The sequence below is a fragment of the Polypterus senegalus genome, chromosome 6, assembly GCF_016835505.1.
Source record: "Polypterus senegalus isolate Bchr_013 chromosome 6, ASM1683550v1, whole genome shotgun sequence".
Taxonomy (NCBI): Eukaryota; Metazoa; Chordata; class Cladistia; order Polypteriformes; family Polypteridae; genus Polypterus; species Polypterus senegalus.
The window spans coordinates 188,941,554-188,959,433 of NC_053159.1; the positions used below are offsets into that span (position 1 = coordinate 188,941,554).

The 17,880-nt window shown below is 43.7% G+C and overlaps 1 protein-coding gene across 5 annotated transcripts in view; it reads right to left on the bottom strand.

Annotated features, from left to right (window-relative positions):
• Nucleotides 1–17,880, bottom strand: part of itprid2 (ITPR interacting domain containing 2) — a 285,322-nt gene that overhangs the window by 95,812 nt on the left and 171,630 nt on the right. For all 5 annotated transcript variants that reach the window (XM_039757742.1, XM_039757743.1, XM_039757744.1 and 2 more), the window contains 2 exons: nt 15,159–15,208; nt 14,366–14,419 (listed from right to left, as the gene is read on the bottom strand). In XM_039757742.1, coding sequence (XP_039613676.1) covers nt 14,366–14,419; nt 15,159–15,208 — 104 coding nt within the window. The remainder of the gene's footprint in view (nt 1–14,365; nt 14,420–15,158; nt 15,209–17,880) is intronic.

Sequence of the window (17,880 nt, forward strand, 5' to 3'; positions counted from 1 at the left end):
AGCAACTTTTCGCGTTAAGTCAGTTTTTCTGTTGCAATTACTTAGTACATTTTATTACATTTTTCACTTAAGTTTTCAATCTGCCACAAGAATGATTTAAGATATGAAGGGATAGGGGAAGTGACAGTGAAGATGGTAAGGATGAGAATGGTGCCCGTACGCATGGGCCACACCGCCGCCCCGCTGGCCACTGTCAAGAGTTGATTTTACTATAAAATAAAATAAAAAGAGGAAAAACCGTGGAGGTCAATCATCACCCTGAAAGTGGACAGTAGTGGTCATGTAGTATATGTGTAGCAAATTTCAGGTCAAATCGGTTTGCGAATTACAGGTGATTTAAAATCCTGGGCAGACAAACGGACGGCCATGGTAGCATATTATATAAGAATTTATAGTACTGGATTTAAGATGGTTCATTTTTCCCATGATGTTCCAGGTTTTTCAGGACCCATACAAAACCCGTTAAAATTTTATTTCCTTTACTAAGAGATATTAACCCCCTCCCCCATTTAAGTGGGTCACACCCCCATTTTAGAATCTCGGCAGGCAGCCAATGGGTTGCCCAGAGTCCTTGCTGGTTGCTACGGACCACCACATAAGAAGCCGCGTGATTCGTGACACAAAGGCTCACTTAAAAATTCCAGTATTGTACCAGTAGACTTTTGTCCGAGATTACGGCTTTGTCCCGTGAAATAAGTTTAGGTTTCGTGATTTAGGTTTTGGCAGTCTGGTTTACGATTCAATGCTTTCTCGTCTGGACACAGTTCTCTAAGGGTTTTGGCTCCTGTTGAATAACACGGCTGTAGTAAGCGACTATTTGCAATGCACATCCAACTACAAGAACGGTTTAGCTCTTTAAGTAGTCTCTTGAGAAACCCATTTTCGGTTTCTGTTGTAAAAGGGCACATATAACAACTCCTGCTATTTCCATCTATCAGTTGCGAAGGAAGACATCAACTGGAGGTTACAAAAAAATCTGGTAGTCAACACCCGTGGTGTGGTCCAGGGGAACCGTCTCAGGTCTTCATTACTGACATCACCGTACGTGAAAGGAAAGTCACACAAGTTTGCATATTCTTCCCGTGCCCAAGACAGAGCATGCCCAGGATGCTGCCTCTCCTATGTGGCACTACTGAAAACTGCTACTCCAAAAGCCAAAAATTTTCATTTATATTCTTGATGAAGCTGGCCTTTAAAAGTAATGGACTGCTCTCTTGTCTGAATTCTGCGTCACTACGGGTGTGGAGGCTGCGTGTTCTCATCATGTCAGAGGGGACTGGCCGGTCTCATGGTCTGGAATTCCTACAGATTTTATTTTTTCTCCAGCCGTCTGGAGTTTTTTTGTTTTTCTGTCCCCCCTGGCCATTGAACCGTACTCTTATTTGATGTTAATTAATGTTGATTTATTTTGTTTTCTTATTGTGTCTTTTATTTTTCTATTCTTTATTATGTAAAGCACTTTGAGCTACTGTTTGAAAATGTGCTATATAAATAAATGTTGTTATGTCAAGTTTCTCTCCCACATCTCAAGAGAAACACAGGTTTGGGTAAACTGGGGGGTCTAAGCAGGTGCCAATTCTAAAAGAAAAGGTGGGTATGTGATCGAGTTGAACTGGCACTGAAATTGCAAACCAAATATTAAGAAGTGAACCTTTAGGCCCGAATTATACAAAAAACTAATTTTTCCATTTTAGAATAATAGCTCATCGGTGCAGCTCCAAAAACAAGAGTAACAAAATATTTGCCCAAATCCTCCGCATGAAAAATGTTGCCAAGGCAGCAGCTCTGTGATTCTAAAACATTCAGCCACACGGACAGGCAGGCAAAGCCTTTGAAGTGTTTGAAATACGCCCCCCCGACGTCAAAGCGGTGTTTGTCTTTCCATTGTACGGCTTTGTGCTACCAGTGCAGTGCAGGCTCATCATCCTTCAAGTCAGCAGAGCTTGAGACATTTCACTAAAAAAAGGACAGACGGATTTTAGTCAAGCTTCTCCATTTTGACTTTTGACAACAGGAAGTGGAAATCCCCATCATTCCAACCCAGAAAGCTGTCAAATAAGGATGAGGATGCATTTCATTTATATAGCGCCTTTCCTATCCTCAAAGTGCTTACAATTTACTTAAAAGGCAACACATACAAAATCATCAATTAGTATTTGGGAATAACAACACTGTACAGGGTGGTCCAGATCTAATTATGAAAAGGCGAAAACATCGCACCCGCTGTTCGACTGACAACCATCTCCCTGTCATTATGGAATGCAGGGCAGGTGCTGCCATCTATCAGCAACAAAAAAAGGTTTGTGAATTCTCTATGTAATAAGCTTAATGAAAATTGCATAACTAGATCTGGACCACCCTATACAAGTTTACCTAAAAATTAGTTTTAATTAGAACAAGGGCAACAATGCATGCAGATTAAAGGGAAATTTTACACAAATGTTAGTCCACAGAACATTTTTCTCCATAACATTAAAGATATATAAGTGACCAAATGCATACAGAGTAGAGCTGTACCATTGTAACAGAAGTTACTGGAAAATATCAAATTTTACAGACACTAAAAAGTTTCGTCCAATAACGGATTTGATTGGATGGGTAATGTAAGTGCATGCAGTTGTTAACCATCTGAACCTTTAAATGACTTTAAATATTGGTTATGGTCTACAAAGCCTTAAATCATCTCTCTCTCAGAACGCCTCTCACCTTACACTCCAAATCGTAACCTCAGATTTTCAAATGAGGGTCTGCTTAGAATTTCCGAGAGCTAAACTTTAAAGAAGTGGTGAGGCGGGCGACCTTCTGCTGTTATGAACCTCAAATCTGGAATAGCTGACCGATAGAAATTTGCCAGGCTAAAACGGTGGAGCACTTTACCTCTTTCAGGGCGGATGTCGACTTTTGCCAGTAGGGAGACGCAGAAAGAAATAAGCAACTGCAAACAGCGACAAAACTCGCCGTAATGTTTTAGTTCGACTGTCTTTGCTAGAAGGAAAAAGTTAGCTGCGTTGGTTTGACCGAGATTCCCTGTGCTTGCGTGAGTAGTGAAGTGCAAACAACGACAAGAATGGCATCAACATCTGGCGAGAGATTGAAACGCATGCACAAAACAAAATACTCCATGGATGTACAGTACATTATCGCTGAAATGAACTCTAACTTGTCAGACTCCGATTTTGATGCAAGTGATCTGGAGATCGATATCGAAAACTAAAATGAGGTACCGGCATCAACTGATCACGTTTCTGTTGATGAAGACTCAAAATGACATGAGAAACAAACCAGATTGTGTTGCACTGCAACCACAACTGCCATCCTCGCCCCCATCATGCAAAGGCAGCCTGGCTGCCAGCCGTCATGCCGCCTTTGAGTGGCTCACGCCACAAGACTGTGGCCTGGCAGCTACAGCACCCAGCAACTGATATTTTATGTTGATGTATGTGCGAGACCCTTACTTTGGGTGCTTTTAAGGAAACTGCGTTCTTTGGAAAAAAATATTCAGCCCTCAGAGTGTTAAACTGCTAAGCACCCCTTATTGTAACATGGCTTTCTCAGAGCTTCATTTTAGTGTAACCCTGATATTCTATATATGCATTCAATTATCATTTTTATCATGGCTCCACAATCCATACTAACCCCTACATTCTCTTGATCGTGAGAGAATAAAAGTGAAAATAAAGGTAACTTTTACAAGTACAGGACTATAAATGTACTGGAAGGAAGTCGGGAGTGGCAGAGAAGTACGTAAGAGTTGTACAGGATATGTACATGAGAAGTGTGACCGTGGTGAGGTCTGCGGTGGGAGTGACGGAGGTGGGATTACATCAGGGATCGGCTCTGAGGCCTTTCTTATTGGCAATGGTGATGGACAGGCTGACAGACGAGATTAGACAGGACTCCCAGTGGACTGCGATGTCTGCTGAGGACATTGTGATCTGTAGTGAGAGTAGGGAGCAGGTTGAGGAGACCCTGGAGAGGTGGACATCTGCTCTAGAGAGGAGAGGAATGCAGGTCAATAGGACAACCAAGACAGAATACATGTGTGTGAATGAGAGGAAGGTCAGTGGAATGGTGAGGATGAAGGGAGTAGAGCTGGTGAAGGTGGAGGAGTTTAAATACTTGGGATCAACAGTACAGAGTAATGGGGAGTGTAAATGAGAGGAAGAAGAGAGTGCAGACAGGGTGGAGAAGAGTGACAGGAGTGAATTGTGACAGACGGGTATCAGCAAGAGTGACAGGGAAGGTCTACAGGACAGTAGTGAGACCAGCTGTGTTATATGGGCTGGAGACGGTGGCACAGACCAGAAAGCAGGAGACGGAGCTGGAGGTGGCAGAGTTAAAGATGCTAAGATTTGCATTGGGTGTGACGAGGATGAACAGGATTAGAAATGAGGACATTAGAGGGTCAGCTCAGGTGGGACGGTTGGGAGACAAGATTGCGTTGGATTGGATATGAGCAGAGGAGAGATGAGGGGTATATTGGGAGAAGGATGCCAAGGATAGAGCTGACAGGTTAGAGGAGAACAGGAAGGCCCAAGAGAAGGTTTATGGATGTAGTGAGACAGGACATGCAGGTGATGGGTGTGACAGAACAAGATGACGAGGACAGGAAGAGATGGAAGAAGATGATCTGCTGTGGCAACCCCTAACAGGAGCAGCTGGAGAAAGAAAAGAAAAAAAAAAAAAAGAATAGCTGCAGAATTTTGGAAAACAAAGATACGTGACTATAACTAACACTGAGTGCAAGGCAGAAAAGAGGCCTGAAATGGGAACCAGTCCTTCACAATGAAGCCAATTTAGACTGTGTGTCCTTGAGGTCATGGATTGGGAAAACAGGAAGAATGTGCAAACTTCACACACATAACAACCAGATGAAGGACTTCACTTACGACTCAGGACCTCCAATGCCAGTCAACGGGCCTCAAACTAACAGACGACGTACACCATTAAAGGATTCTGGTTTGACCGGAGCACACATCAGGAGGACTTTCCCCCTAAAACGTACAGATTTCCAAACGGTCGCACTGCAAGTGAGATATCCATGATGTAGATGTAGTGCTCCTGTTCTTATTCTCATATTCTTTACAGCAACTGGTTGCCAAAATGACCATCGCCTTTTGTTTCACGTGTGGCACGATACTTTGAATTAGAATGAAATTTAGAAACAATCTTGTAATTAGTCACATACTGCTATTCATTTAAGGCAGGGGTTCCCAAGGAGGAAGTTATAAAGATCTCCATTAGTTCCCAAAGACGACATTAGACTTGCTCTTTTGACAACTGCACAAAGAATATACAAAATCGTGAGTGAAAAATCAAGAACAAGCTTCTCGCGGACCGATGTGCTCACATCAACTCCGCGTGTTTCTCGCCCTGCTATTGGCTCATCATTGGCTGCTTATAAATAAGTGGTATTACTGTTATTTGAAGTTAAATGAAAAATGTTAAAAAACAATACCTTAAAATTTCCTCTTTGTCGGTCGCCTTATTTGAACAAAACAAGGCGGATGACAATCCTTTCCAGAAATTCCCACGGGGTGAATGAGGTGAAAAAGGTTGGGAACCCCTGCATTAAGGTGACAGCTTCAGTGACTGAGGAATGGCGAGATTTTAGCAAATGCAGTGCTTAAATAGGACAGGCCAGCCACCGGTCTAAAACCATGTTGTGCAATGTTGAGACGTCAATGTGACGTCCCTTTAGGCAATAAGATAATCCCACCTCGCCCCCAAAGCAAATGCATTCCTGCCATTCCCACCTCTTCGAATTTCACTTGTAATGCAAAGCACAAGACGGCTCTGACCTCCGACTTATTAGGACAAGTCAGAAAATGCCATTCAGTTAAATATGTGCAGGTCAATAATGCGACCACGCTTTATACGAATGGGAATTCAATTTCCAGGTACGCATGTATTGTAATTCTTTTCAAATTTTGTAAGCATTGGATTGCTGTTGTAAAATGACATTCTTCACATTACTTATTTATGACTACTACCGTTTAATCACTGCCACCTCTCTGGGGACTCCCCCAGTGCAACTCACTCAAAGAGTTTCAAGGGGAAGCACTACAGTCGCGGCCAAAAGATTTTAGAATGACTCAAGTGTTGGGTTTCACAAAGTTTGCTGCTTCGGTGATTTCAGATCTTTCTGTCAGATGTTTCTCTGGTCTACTGAAGTAGAATGACAAGCAGTTCAGAAGTTTCAAAGGCTTTTACTGACAACAACATGAAGGTTATGCCAAGAGTCCATATTTGCAGTGTTGGCCCTTCTTTCTTTTTTTCTGCAATTCACCCTGGCAGGCTGTCTGGCAATCAACTTCTGGGCCCAATCATGACAGATGGCAGCAGCCCATTCCTGCATAATCGGAATTGGTAGGTTTTTGTTTGTCCACCCACTGCCTCTTGAGGATTGACCACAAGTTCTCAATGGGATTAAGGTCTGGGGAGTTTCCTGGCCACAGACCCCAAGGTTTGATGTCTTGCTCCTTGAGCCACTTTTGCCTTACAAACCCCCTGGTTGTAAAGTTGTATAATAATTGCATTAAGGGCAGAGTGGTGGCTCTGTGTCTGAGGATCTGCACTGGCATCTGGAGGGCTGCCATTTCAAACCCCATTACTGCCAAAAGGAATCCTACTCCACTGGATCATAAAGCAAGGCCCTTAACTTGAAAATTGCTTTGGTTTTGGGGGGTGGGGGGGGTTTGGACAATGCCTGACTCTAAGCTCTGACCCCAAAAAGGTCACACAAAAATGCAGTTTCCCCACAGGGATAAACAAAGTATAACAAAATAAGAAAAAAAAAAATCTCTCTCTCTCTCTATATATATGTATATACACACACACACACATACATACATACATACATACACTCACCTAAAGGATTATTAGGACCACCATACTAATACGGTGTTTGACCCCCTTTCGCCTTCAGAACTGCCTTAATTCTACGTGGCATTGATTCAACAAGGTGCTGAAAGCATTCTTTAGAAATGTTGGCCCATATTGATAGGATAGCATCTTGCAGTTGATGGAGATTTGTGGGATGCACATCCAGGGCACGAAGCTCCCGTTCCACCACATCCCAAAGATGCGCTATTGGGTTGAGATCTGGTGACTGTGGGGGCCATTTTAGTACAGTGAACTCATTGTCATGTTCAAGAAACCAATTTGAAATGATTCGAGCTTTGTGACATGGTGCATTATCCTGCTGGGAGTAGCCAGCAGAGGATGGGTACATGGTGGTCATGAAGGGATGGACATGGTCAGAAACAATGCTCAGGTAGCCCGTGGCATTTAAACGATGCCCAATTGGCACTAAGGGGCCTAAAGTGTGCCAAGAAAACATCCCCCACACCATTACACCACCACCACCAGCCTGCACAGTGGTAACAAGGCATGATGGATCCATGTTCTCATTCTGTTTATTCCAAATTCTGACTCCACCATTTGAATGTCTCAACAGAAATCGAGACTCATCAGACCAGGCGACATTTTTCCAGTCTTCAACTGTCCAATTTTGGTGAGCTCGTCCAAATTGTAGCCTCTTTGTCCCATTTGTAGTGGAGATGAGTGGTGCCCAGTGGGGTCTTTGCTGTTGTAGCCCATCCGCCTCAAGGTTGTGCGTGTTGTGGCTTCACAAATGCTTTGCTGCATACCTCGGTTTTAACGAGTGGTTATTTCAGTCAAAGTTGCTCTTCTATCAGCTTGAATCAGTCGGCCCATTCTCCTCTGACCTCTGGCATCAACATGGCATTTTCACCCACAGGACTGCCGCATACTGGATGTTTTTCCCTTTTCACACCATTCTTTGTAAACCCTAGAAATGGTTGTGCGTGAAAATCCCAGTAAGTGAGCAGATTGTGAAATACTCAGACCGGCCCGTCTGGCACCAACAACCATGCCACGCTCCAAATTGCTTAAATCACCTTTCTTTGCCATTCTGACATTCAGTTTGGAGTTCAGGAGATTGTCTTGACCAGGACCACACCCCTAAATGCATTGAAGCAACTGCCATGTGATTGGTTGATTAGATAATTGCATTAATGAGAAATTGAACAGGTGTTCCTAATAATCCTTTAGGTGAGTGTATATATACAGTATCTATATCTATCTATATTATATATATATATATATATATATATATATATATATATATATATATATATATATATATCTATATATCTATATATCATAAACTTGTTAAGAAGGCAGGCTCTATTGTAGGAGTAAAGTTGGACAGCTTAACATCTGTGGCAGAGCGACGGGCATTAAGCAAACTCCTGTCGATCATGAAGAATCCACTGCATATATCTCTATATATACACACACACACACACACACATTTATGTAAATATATATACATACACAAATAAAAAAAATACATTCACAACAATGCAGCACAGTGGTTAAAGCCACCATCTCACCAACACAGGGTCCAGGTTTCAAGTCCCACACCTTTCGTAATTCATGTACAGCTTGCATGTTCCCCCAGGGTGTCTGTGCAGATTAGGTAAACTGGTAACTAAATTAGTCCTACACTATTGGTCATAAGTTTTAGAACAATTCAGTTTTGATGGAAATGCACACAGTTTAACTCTTTCAGGGCTGATGTCGACTTTTGTCAAAATTCAGGAGTAGAGGACAGTAACCAGCTGTAAACTGTGACAAAACTCGCCCTCACATTTTAGTTCGACTCTCTTTGCTAGAAGGAAAGTTGCATAGTGTGGTAGGTAGCCTCGGACACAAACAGGCAGACGACGAGAGTTTCAAAAACACACACATTAAATAAAATGACCCGCATAACACACAGTGTCCTCGCACCAAACACCCTTAAGTCCAGGTCCTTCAAACAACCCCCAGCCTAACCGTCACGATAGATTTGTTGATTTAACTTCGATTCCCTACACGTGTGTGAGTAGTGAAGAGCAAACAACCTCTAAAATGGCATCAGCATCTGGCGAGAGACCAAAGTGAATGTACAAAGCAAAATACTCCATGGACGCTTTACGTCATTTCGTTAAATAGGACTCTTACTTGTCGTACTCCGAGTTTGATGCAAGTGATCTGGAGATGGATATTGAAAATGAAAGTGAGCTAATCATCATCTGATTGGTCACCAGCTGATCGTGGTGCTGAACACGTTCGTGTAGCTGATGCGCCTACAGCAGCGTTCGCCTGGGAGGACCACCACTTATGATGACAAGATGTACAAACCATATTGTGTCACACTGCGAACGCCACCACCGCCCACCTACTGTGCGAAGACAGCCGGCTCACCGTGCATTCCTGCCGAATATCGAGACACATCCGCACAGAGACTGCTGCCAGAGGTGCCGAACATACGTCAACAGCAGCTCACAGCAACAGATGTTTTATGTTGATTTATGTGTGAAACCACTGCTTTGTGTGCTTTTCAGAAAATCTTCAGCCCTCAAAGAGTTAAAGTCTTAATGCTTTAAGAAATCAAGGCACCTCCGGGTGCTCCAGTTTCCTCCCACAGTCCAGTGCAGGTTAGGCGTATTGGCGATCCCAAATTGTCCCTAGTGTGCACTTGGCGTGTAGGTGCCCTGCCCAGGGTTTGTTTCCTGCCTTGAGCACTGTGTTGGCTGGGATTGGCTCCAGCAGACCCCCGTGACCCTGTAGTTAGGATATAGTGGGTTGGATAATGGATGGATGGACGGAGGGACGGAAATCAAGGCAAAGAACAAACAGTGGCCAAAAAAAGTCAAGAAATCACTAAATGTACAAAATTGCCTTCAAAAATTTGATTCATCAAAGTAGCCTGCACGTTGTGCTGATGTTACAGCCAAACTGTGGTAACACTTTAGACTGAGAATGCCAGTCACTCTGTGCAGGTCACCAACTCTGCCTCCAGCAAAAGAACCCGAGACCACCACACTTACACCTCCATCTTTGACAATTGGCGTCACACACTGAGGACCTATCCTGTCACCAACTCGACGGCGTACAAACACCCTGTGCCTAAGACTTGCTTCCAGTCTACAGTAGTTCACAGCCGGTACTTCAAGGCCCTATTGTGTCCTCTAAGGAATGGCTTTCTCACTGCCACTCGCCCTGTCAAACCAGCAGCACAAAATCTCCTCTTCACAGTACAAACTGACACTCGCTTTTGTCGACCTGCACTGCTAAGCTGTGCCTGAAGCTGTTGTGGTGCGAGGTGCCAGTCACATAAGCTGGTGGCCCTCAGAAACGGGTCTTCCGATTGGGTGGTGACTTTGGCTCTGCCCGATTTCATCCTATCAGTTTCTTCCAGTTGCTTTTGGATTGTGTAGGACACCACTGTACCCACTGACTATAAAGTTTCTGTGAGTGAGAGGCCTACACTTCTAAGACTAATAATGCCCTGTCTCACTAACTTGTTAATTGCCATTTTCTTCCCATTCATTATACAGTGTGATATTGCCAAAGTAGTACTTCAGAGGATGAACTAACACAGTCTGTGCCAGCTATGCTATAAGACAGAGGTCACTAAACTCCGGTCTTGGAAGACCACCATGACTGCAGGTTTTTATTCTCACCCTTTTCTTAATGAGTGACCGGATTTACTGCTAATTACTGTCTTGTGAATTCATTTTAATCGACTTGCTCTCGAAAACCCTTTAATTGTTCTTTTTTCCTTAATTAGCAGCCAAACAATACTTAGATAGGGCGGCACGGTGGCGCAGTGGTTCGCTTCCCGGGTCCTCCCTGCGTGGAGTTTGCATGTTCTCCCCGTGTCTGCGTGGGTTTCCTCCCACAATCCAAAGACATGCTAGGTGGATTGGCGATTCTAAATTGCCCCTAGTGTGTGCTTGGGTGTGTTTGAGTGTGTCCTGCGGTGGGTTGGCACCCTGCCCAGGATTGGTTCCTGCCTTGTGCCCTGTGTTGGCTGGGATTGGCTCCAGCAGACCCCCGTGACCCTGTGCTCGGATTCAGCGGGTTAGAAAATGGATGGATGGACAATACTTAGATGCAAAATGAGCCAAAAACAACTGGTGTCCATCACACAATATCTGAAACCAAAGAAAGGTGAAGCTCTGAGGAATGTCGATCTGCTCAGGTCCATAAAACATTTTAGCAGAGCTCTTAGAAAAGAGAAAAATCAACAGTTTCGGAAATGTCTGCTAATGCACCACGGTGGTCCCCCAGGACTGGAGTTGGCGACCCCTGCTGTAAGATACATGGAGGGTTTTTAAGGAATCAGCAGAAGTTGGAACACCTGTGCAAATTGTTTGGTTCAACTTGCAAGGCTTCAATTCCTTGAATTGCTGCAGAACATCTGTAGGTTGTAACCTATTAGTTGATCCCTGAAGAAGATCCATTTGTTACTCAGAGATTTCCTTTTTTCAAGTTTAAAACCTAAACTTTATATTTAACCCTCTGGCAGTTTACTGCTTACCTTACCACCATTTCAAATCATTCATTCATTTCAACTGATGAAATTTGAAGAAAAACTCGACAAACTGAGGTGCGATAAAACTTTTCACCGGTAGTGAACAGGAATAGGAGTGCAGGTGGGTGCAGGAGTGAGCCCAGTACTGGACCAGTAACCCCTATATAGGGCAGCCGGCCTTGCCCTCCACTAACAACTGCTTGTAAGGAGGACTTTTTTTCTTTTTTCAAAAAATGCTACTGTGTCCAAGACTCGATTATATACAGTGGGTATAGAAAAGAATCCCCCCCTTTCGGAATTTTCCAATACATACAAACCAATATTTCTTCCCAGCATTACTTACTCAGTGCAACCTTTAACATCCAAGTGAAAGATATCACAGCTACAGTTCAGAAAAAAAATACAAAAAATCAAAAGCCAAGACCTAGTGAGATTAATAAAAGGACCCCCCATGTCAATGTCATTTTGTTGACCCCCCTTTTGCTTTAATGCCAGCCTTGAGCCTGTTGATTCTTCTCTATCAGCTTTGCCCATCTAGACTGAGCCCCCTCAATATTTGCCCCCCACTCTTCTTTACAGTTTGACTGTTCAAGTTCGGTCACATTGGGTGGTGAGCGTTGGTTGTCTGCTATCTTCAGATCTTTCCACAGATTTTCAGTGTGATTGAGGTCTGGGCACCAGGACATTCGCTTTCTTCTCCTGTGTGGTCAGTTTTGCTGTGCGCTTCGGGTCGTTGTCGTGTTAAAAGGTGAACATTCTGCCCATCTTCAACTTTCTGGCAGAGGGTAGCAGGTTTTCCTCCACAATTTGATGGTATTTCACCCCATCCATTTTTCCTTCTACCTTAACGAGAGCCCCAGGCCCCCCACAACCGAACGCTGCCCCCTCCATGCTTAACTGTCGGTATGGTGTGTTGTGGATGGTGAGCTGCATTGGTGCACCGTTTGGTATTGAGGCCAAATAGTTCGATTTTGGTCTCATCTGACCAGAAGACCTTGAAGATTCTGATGCCAAGTGGAAAAAGGTGAATTCTGTGAAAGCTCAAACGTGCCTTAATGTGGCCTTTCTTGAGAAGTGGGACCCTCCCGAACAAGCCACAATACTGGAGCGTTTGTCAAATTGTTGTCACATGCACACCATTAATGACCACTCTGTCATCAAATCCTGCAACTCCTTCAAAGTGGCCAAGTGGCTTCTTGGTGGCCTCTCTTACCAGTTTCCTCCTTCCTCTTCCATCCAGTTTGGAAGATCCAGGGAGGGTCCTAGTAGTACCAAACACTTCTTTATGATGGACTTTACGGTGCTCCTTGGGTTTGATAAAGCCTTTGAGATGTTTTTTGGTCTCCGTCTCCTGCCTTATGTCCGTCCACAACTTTATCCCTGAGATCTTCTGAAGGTGACCTGCCACCCATAGTCAGTTGTTTGCTGTCAGTCGCACTACCAAGGAAGGGAATGAATGGACCAGGAACAGCTTCACTAATCACACTCATTACAACTGATCACAGGTAGAAGGAAGCCAGTAACTGCACTGGAAATGGTGGGCACTGACACCTGATTGATTTTGTGTGTGTGTGTTTTAGGGTACTTTATTAATCTCAGGATTTCTTGTTTATAATTTTATTTATTTTTTTTTTAATTCTTCTGAATTGTAGCTGTGATCTCTTTCATTTGGATGTTATAGATGGCATTGAGTAAGTAAAGGTGGAAAAAATTTTGTTTTGTGCGTTTTCATTTAAGGCTGTAAAGCAAAAACAAATGGGAATATTTTGAAAGGGAGGATTCTTTTCTATACCCACTGTAGACCCTGAATCCATACTTGGTACTGGTGTGGGTATATAAGGCTTGTCATAAAGACTCAAAGCCAGAAGGCCTATCAGCACAGATGCAACGTTCACTCTGTGCTAACAAGAACGCCTCCACTCGGCGCTAAGATAGAAATGCAATCAGAGACCCCACTGAAGGACCACAAATTATAGAATACATTGAGAAAGTAAAGTTGGAAAAAAATATCGGTTTGTGTTTTCATTTAAGGCTTTCAAAAAAAAAAAAGGGAATATTTCGAAGGGTGGGATTCTTTTCTATACCCACTGTAAGTGAAGAGGGTCTGGCAAGCTATGATGAGCTGAAGGACCCTTTCGTCAAACTGTTTGGAGTCAAAAGAATTCTGGTAAAAAGGGCAAGCCATGACACGTGTGATGAACACCTTCTGCATTTGATGATGATTAGAGGGGAAAAAAAAAAAAAAATTCCCCAAGCAAATTTAATTAAAGTCAAACATAGCAGTTAGTCAAGTTGTAAGGGAGGCATGCATAAAATACACAAATGCTCTGTACGGAAAGCTAACTTTTCCCAAAAACTGAACCAACGTGTGTCAGCATGCAAATCCATTTCTGCATAACATTTAAATGAACCAGAATGTCGAGCATTTGGAAAAGGAATTTAAGGAGGCCACAAATGGATGGCGATTGTGACGAACTCACGGTGACATGAAATACAAGGACGGGGAGATAAAAGACAGAATGTGCGGGCCATGAAAAGTGCAGCGTGTTCAAGAAACATCACGGAGACATGTTTCAGGCCCCCCAGTGTGCAATGTTTCGATGTTCTCATTTCAGACGGAGAACGGAATTTAGGAAGTGGGGGGGCACATTAAGAACGTGCAGACTAGTAAACCCCTCAACACTGCAACAAAAGGGGGGGTAAAGAAAAATAACAAATCACTCTGGCATAAGGCATAAAGCAGCAGAACATACCTCAGGCAGGATGTCACCTTTATCATTTGAGCAAACAGAGCAACACTTAAAACAAAAAAGTGTCACAAGAGGTGAAGCTTAATCTATTTAAACACAAAAAAAAAAAAACCTCCAAAAAAAGCGAAAATAAAATGCCGCTGGTGGTGAAGCTTCAGAAAAAGATCACTTTACAAGACAGCATTGGCACGTAAAGACAAAACGCACAATAGGCAAGGCACCTTACCTTCTGCTCCCAAAGACAAATCATCTTCAAAGCTTCCACCATGCTTTCCCAGTCCTGGAGGACAAAAAAATAAAAGCAGACGCACATGTGTCACAACTGGAGAAAGGAAACTGCAGAGACACAAACTCTAATCTTGAACTGGCATGGCAAATGTTTAGCTGCATGCAGACAGTCATTCAGAAAGAGGAAGTCACACAGGTGCATAGGTGGCCACTCTCTCTCTCTCTCTCTCGCACACACACACACACACACACACACACACACACCCAACAACACAGGAACACCTGAAAAGTCAGAAGGGAAAATAAAATAAAAAATTCAAAAATCCGCAGTCCTCACCAGCTGTCAGTACCTAAACAAGTCTCATGGCGCATTTGCCTGCGACTCAACTTAAAAGCGGAGGATGATGTCACTCCCTGTCATCTGCAGTAGTTTGTGGTGACACAGAAGCACATGAGATCCTTCCCATTCCCAACGCTCCAACACACGGCGCTCTATTGACTTTTGCCTACTCGCCTTGCAACTGACAGTGAGTGGGTGCTGCTGAGTTCAGTTCACTTTTAAGGTGTGGCTTACTTTCCATCAGGCAAACAGGGTGAAAAACTTGTAACCCAAAATGCCTGTTGACACACACTTGCACGGTCATCTTGATGGAGTCACTGTGTGTTGTGCAAGAAAGAGCTGACTTCTCCATTGTGGTTTAAAACAAAGCAAAAAAAAAAGGCAACTCTTTACACTTTAACAGACATTAAGATTGGGAGGGGGGGCTCATTGCTTGGAGTCGGTCACTTACCCTTAACAGCTGGATTGCTCTGCTCATCTAGAGAGGCCCCCAAGGGTGTCCTGAAACAGGAAGGAAGGACAGACAGACAATGAAGTATTAAGGATCCCAAAATGCTGGTAATGAATCAATCATTTAGAAAATTTGGGGTTTTTGTTACTTCACCCAGAACAGAATGCAACACAAGCCTACCATGTTGATATATTACATACAGTTGAGAGATACAATACTCGTATGTATATGGAAATGCATACTATAACAAACACATTGTAATTTTTTACAAACACACACACACACCTATATAAATAAAAAATATATATTAATATATACACATACATATATACAGTGTGGCAGCCGGCTGGCGTCTGCGCCCAGCCGGGACGCCCCTCCACACTACATTCAAGGGGAGCAGCCCTGGACAGTGCAATACCTCCCCCTAGACGCTAGATGGCCGGCCCCCTGGGCTGGAGTAGTGCCTCGGTTTCCCACAGGGCTCCCTGGGAATTGGAGTTGGGTGCAGCCCTGTTGGGTACCGCCAGGGGGTGCTGTGTTTGGGACTCCTCAGCCCGTGTGGGCAACAGATTCGTCACACCTGGAAGTGCCGCCAGATCTTGGTGATTAAACACCTGGAGCACCTTCTGGTGACCAATAAAAGGGAGCCAGCAACCACCACTCATCGGCCAGAGTCTGGTGAAAGAGAACAAAGTTGCTAGGGAGGAGGAGTGGTGGTGCCAAGGAAGAGAAAGGTGCTTGTGCTGTACTGTACTGGTGTTTGGGACTGTGTTGTGGCTGTGGGGGGATTACAGGGAAGACGTGCCCTCCGGTTGAAGATAAATAAAAGTCTGGTTATTTTACACGTGCCACCAGTGTCCAATCTGTGTCGGTTCAGGCGCTATAAAGCATCTTCTTACAACAGTCATATGAAAAAGTTTGTGAACCCCTCTGAGCCTGCATAATAATTGACTCTCCTTTCAACACAAAGATAACAGTGGTGTGTCTTTCATTTCCTAGGAACATCTGAGCACTGCTGTGTTTTCTGAACAAAGATTTTTAGTGACACAGTATTTAGTTTATGAAATTAAATCAAATGTGAAAAACTGGCTGTGCACAAATGTGGTCCCCTTGTCATTGTGCTGATTTGAATGGCTGTCACTGCTCAGTGCTGATTACTTGATGAGCTCGTGAAGCCTTGAACTTCATAGACAGGAGTGTCCAATCATGAGTGGTCAAAGGTATTTAAGGTGGTCAATTGCAAGTTGTGCTTCCTTCCCTTTGACTCTCCTCTGAAGAGTGACAGACAGCATGGGATCCTCAAAGCAACTCTCCAAAGATCTGAAAACAAAGATTGTTGAGTCTCCTGGTTTAGGGGAAGGCTACAAAAAGCCATCTCAGAGGTTTAAACTGTCAGTTTCAACTGTAAGGAATGGAATCAGGAAATGGAAGGCCACAGGCACAGTTGCTGTTAAACCAACACAGCAGGTCTGGCAGGCCAAGAAAAATACAGGAGCGGCATATGAAGAGGCAGGATTGTGAGAATGGTGACAGACAAACACAGATCACCTCCAAAGACCTGCAAGAACATCTCTGCAGATGGTGTATCTGTACATCGTTCTACAATTCAGCACATCTGTATGGCAGGGTGATGAGAGAGAAGCCCTTTCTGCACTCACGTCACAAACAGAGTCGCTTGTTGTATCAAATGCTCATTTAGACAAGCCAGATTCATTTTGGAACAAAGTGCTTTGGACTGATGAGACAAAAATGAGTTATTTGGTCAGAACAAAAGCGCTTTGCATGGCAGAACAACAACACCGCATTCCAAGAAAAACACCTGCTACCTCCTGTCAAATTTGGTGGAGGGTCCATCATGCTGTGGGGCTGTGTGGCCAGTTCAGGGACTGGGGCCCTTGTTAAAGTCGAGGGTCGCATGAATTCAACCCAATATCAACAAATTCTTCAGGATAATGTTCAAGCATCAGTCACAAAGTTGAAGTTACGCAGGGGTTGGATATTCCAACAAGACAATGACCCAAAACACAGTTGGAAATCTACAAAGGCATTCATGCAGAGGAGAAGTACAATGTTCTGGAATGGCCGTCACAGTCCTCTGACTTGAATATCATCGACAATCTATGGGATGATTTGAAGCAGGCTGTCCATCAAATTGAACTGAACTGGAGAGATTTTGTATGAAGAATGGACAGAAATACCAACATCAGAATCCAGACACTCATCACAGACTATAGGAGGACAGCGTCTGGAGGCTCAAAGGAGCAAAAGGAGGCTCAGCTAAGTATTGATGTCATATCTCTGTTGGGTGCCCACATTTATGCACCTGTCTAATTTTATTAGGATGCCTATTGCATATTTTCTGTTAATCCAATAAACTTCATGTCACTGCTGAAATCCTACTGTGTCCATAAGGCATGTCGGATATTAAAAGGAAGTTGCTACTTTGACAGCTCAGCCAATGAGAAACAAGAATCCAAAGAATTAAGAGGGGTTCCCCAAATTTTTCATAGGACTGTATTATTCTGCTCATGGCCACTCAGTTTCCCAGGTTTCATCATTCTGCCTATGGTTGCTTGTTTAACCGAGTTTCAAGGTCAGGGGTCACTTTGTCCACTCGGTTTCAGTATTCTGCCCATTGTTATTAGCCAGCCCATCATCATTTGGTTCAATATTCTTCGGTGCCATACGCAGGGTCACTTGGTTTGCTGTACTGGACTGGATT